This window comes from Hippoglossus hippoglossus, chromosome 14, assembly GCF_009819705.1.
Source record: "Hippoglossus hippoglossus isolate fHipHip1 chromosome 14, fHipHip1.pri, whole genome shotgun sequence".
NCBI classification, from domain to species: domain Eukaryota; kingdom Metazoa; phylum Chordata; class Actinopteri; order Pleuronectiformes; family Pleuronectidae; genus Hippoglossus; species Hippoglossus hippoglossus.
The window spans coordinates 2172171-2175974 of NC_047164.1; the positions used below are offsets into that span (position 1 = coordinate 2172171).

At 38.0% G+C, this 3804-nt stretch overlaps 1 protein-coding gene across 2 annotated transcripts in view; it reads right to left on the reverse strand.

The window, feature by feature from the left end:
• Positions 1-1800: 1800 nt before the first annotated feature.
• Positions 1801-3804, reverse strand: part of LOC117774927 (mamu class I histocompatibility antigen, alpha chain F-like) — a 2404-nt gene continuing 400 nt past the window's right edge. Inside the window, exons 2-5 of one of the 2 annotated variants that reach the window (XM_034607641.1) lie at positions 3276-3377; positions 2910-2927; positions 2297-2381; positions 1801-1917 (exon numbers count right to left, since the gene is read on the reverse strand). In XM_034607641.1, the coding sequence (XP_034463532.1) occupies positions 2302-2381; positions 2910-2927; positions 3276-3377 (200 nt within the window). In that variant the 3' untranslated portion in view covers positions 1801-1917; positions 2297-2301. The remainder of the gene's footprint in view (positions 1918-2296; positions 2382-2909; positions 2928-3275; positions 3378-3804) is intronic. The other variant, XM_034607642.1, reaches the window with a different exon arrangement.

Consider the following 3804-nt stretch of genomic DNA (forward strand, 5'->3'; position numbering starts at 1 on the left):
TGAGACTCACAGGTTTGACCAAATAGTTTTTTCCTTGCTGCTCTTACAGGTCAAATCCACATTAGTTTATTCTCTGGGACAATAATGAACATTTGAACTTTCACAGATGTGTTGAACTTTTCTACACGTTGAATCACAAAGAGGCAGAAATCCCAGAGAACATCAGAGACTTTATTAAAAACAGAAGTACAAAAGGAATGAAACAGCAAAGCAGCTTAATTTAACATTTATTGATAAAAACCCAACACAAGAAGAGAAGTTGAGCCTCAACGTTCAGTTTCTACACTGTAAAAATGAAAACTTGAAATTGTGTTCCTGCGATTTCTAAATATAATCAACAGAAAATATTTAATGGATTTGTAAACGTATTTGCTTCAACTAACTTTGCTAAGTTAAATTTGTAAAGTTGCTGAAGTTATGTTGGCAAAACACAAAATGGTACGTTTGTGATATGACACGTCTCATGTCTCATCAGGGGAAACGTGACCTAACGTCATAAAGGTGAGTGTTTAGCTTGAATACAGGACAGAAAATCTGGTTCTGCAGCTGTGGCTCAGGAGGTAGACTGGATCGTCCACTAACCAGAGGGGCACAGGTTCGATCCCCAGCTACTCCAGTCCGCATGCCCAGGTGTCCATAAGCAAGAATCAGAATGTTAAAACTACCCCTGACAGCTTCGTGGACAATGTGTGTGATTGACGTGTGACAGAACAAACACTGTATGAGTGAATGTGACTGAGTGAGTACGGTAAAGTGTCCGAGTGGTCAACAAGACGATATCAATGTATTCAAATGTTCATATGGAGAACATCACTGCTCAGGGTGATCAACTTCACGTCTGCATGTGGAGTAAACTGCTTGAATCCTCTGGAGCCTGACGAGCAGGGACACTGGAACTCGCAGCTTTGAGAAAATGTGAAGTTTTTAAACTTACGAAAGATAAGTTCAGTAATTTTGCGCTGTTCGAACCTTTTCATTTTTGCAGTGTAAATGTTAACAAGGCTAAAACAGAAAAGTCCCTTGTCCCTAAAAACTAACAGGAAATATTAACATTTCATATGAGATACTTAAAACATCCCACAACCCTTTGATAATCTCCACTAAAATGAACTTTAAAGATTAAGAACACAGCAAAGCATGAATATAACCAAACAAAAAAAAAACAAGCAACTCTGGATTAATTCATTTCTTGTTCAGGCCAAATTAGAAATAAAATAAAATCAGAATATTTAACTGGAAAACTAATTTTGTACTGATGCTCGTGTTGTGTGTCCGTGTGTGACAACAACTCATTATTGTGTGTAATTTATAAAGTTATTTTAATTCCATTAACATTGATTGTATCACTTGTCCAAATCCCACCAGATTCAACACTGCACTTCCTTGGGCCCTTAACAACACACAGGTCAAGTGTGAAGCTGATAAAATGAACGGTTCTCGAGATACGTGAGTCACATAGCAACAGATTTATGGAATCATGAGACAGATCATATTTCCAGATCCTAAGATGTGGATGTGTGGGTGTCTATATATGTATATTTAAATATAAAACTGTAACTAAGATGTTCTATAAATTAACTGCATGTGAACAGTGTTGTGATACTTTCATTGTTTTTTAAAATGTGTTTTACTTCACTCCAGGTAAAGAAAAAGTAATAATCCTCATTTGATTTACCAATATTTAAACAAACATTTATCAGAGGGAAGTTTACATTTCTTATTTTTAACTAAAAGATCAAATTTAATCAACGCCACCATTTATTTTTCATATTTGTCGTTTTTTTTTTAAAATTTGTATTATTTGTATTTCAATCAATGTCTGACCCTGAATATCAGTTTATGATTTGAGTGATGAATAATCAATGAGTTCCCAGCGTAAGGGGGAGACTGTGGTGACACTGCTTCTCGTCCATAAACCTGAAGAGAGAAAAAAGAAATTAAAATGAAATGTTCAGTTCCACAAAGCCACGTATTTGATGTATTTACAGTATTGAGACCTAATATTTCCATCATTCTCTCAGTGAAATTAAAGTTTACTCAGAAAAAATACACTGATCTTAAATTGATAAGCCCTAAATATTGGGTTTATTAACATTTGAATTGTTGTGTCACTGCTGATATTTGAGTTTGAATTCAACATTTAATCTGTCCTATTAACGTGAAGGTTTCTGATCTGTGCCTTGCTCTCAGCAGATTTTTTTATTTCTAATTAAAACAGAGGTTTTACACATGATCACACATATGTTACTTTGCACTTAGTTTGAGGCAGTTTTGTTTAACAGATGAAGCAACTCACTGTGTTCAGGAGGACGTCTCACTTGGAGAATTAGAACCTCGTTCACCTGATTTCAGCGGCTCTAAGGCACCTGGATCTTTTACAGCTGTGAGGTCAGAAACACATCGTTAGTCCATCCTCCTCTGAACAGACACTTTTATTACAAACAACCAACACTGCAGGGAACCGTCCTGAAAACTCTCTGCAGCACGAAATGAACCCTATCTAATCTACAGAGGGTTTACTAGAGTCCTGCACTGGGTCAGGTTCCTGTGGGGAGCCTCATATCCACTGAAATAAAAATGGGCAGAAGTGAACATTTGTGCCAATTTTGAAGAAATTCCCTCGAGGCCTTCCTGAGATATCGTGTTCACGAGATGGGGACGAACGGATGAACAGCCTGAAAACATAACGCCTCCCTGACTGTCGCCGGTGTGGACCAGTACAAAGTGGACCAGTACAAAGTGGACCAGTACAAAGTGGACCAGTACAAAGTGGACCAAAGAGGTGTTGGGGGTGTTTTATAAAACTGGACATGTTCGTACTTTCAGCTGCTGTGCAAACGTGACGTGATGTCCTCATAAAGCACATTAGTATAAAAAGAAAACAGAACAGAAATAGAAGTTTTACTTACCAGGTGAGGTACATTGGGCTGAAATAAAAAGAAAATACAAATGATTTCAGTTATTACAGTAAAAACACAAACTGAATTGTGTCATGTTTTTCTCTCGTGGCGATCCTCCTCAAACGATCGGCAACATACTGTCACTTCTTATTGTTTGTGTGCTGGACGCTGTGTGCAGAGCTTTTTATAAACAGTCTGTGGTGCAGAGGGAAGTTAGAAAACTTTGTGTGAACCCTGCAGCTCTTGAAACAGATGTTGGTGTGTGAGGAGCTGAAGTTTGTTTCATGAGGTTTGATCTGAACGAGCATTAATTAGAAAGTCTAAAATCAAAACACCAGAGAACTATTGGACAAAGCTTCTGTGTTGGTCTCTCACCTTTCTTCCTCCTGTACACGATGAGTCCAATGACAGCGCTGAAGACAACGAGAGCGACAGCGAGAGCGATGATGATGATGGTGGTCACGCTGATGGGCTTCTCTGTTGAGCGGAATAAAAAAACAAAGCATCACAACCTGAACAGATGAAGCAGGTTGGACGACAAGAATCTCCCTGAACCACAATCCTGTCCTGAGACACAACAAACACACACAGACACTAAACGTGTGAGTTTGTCCTGCTGGTGTTTCTACTTTCAGTTTTCTTCTGTACATAATGACTGTATCTGTGCTTATTCACGCTGGTTTGTCTTAAACTTTACTTCCAGTAACTAAATCATTTCATGGACTCATCTTCTACAACAGAGCAGCAGTCGAGTCTTAACAGTGACTATAATGTTCACATGTTGAAATCATAGACTAATGGAAATAAACACAGACGACACGTCTCCACTTGATAACACTGATCTAAATGTATTTATATACATTGATGAAAGAAAACTTCTCCTGCTACACATCAGCAAACACGA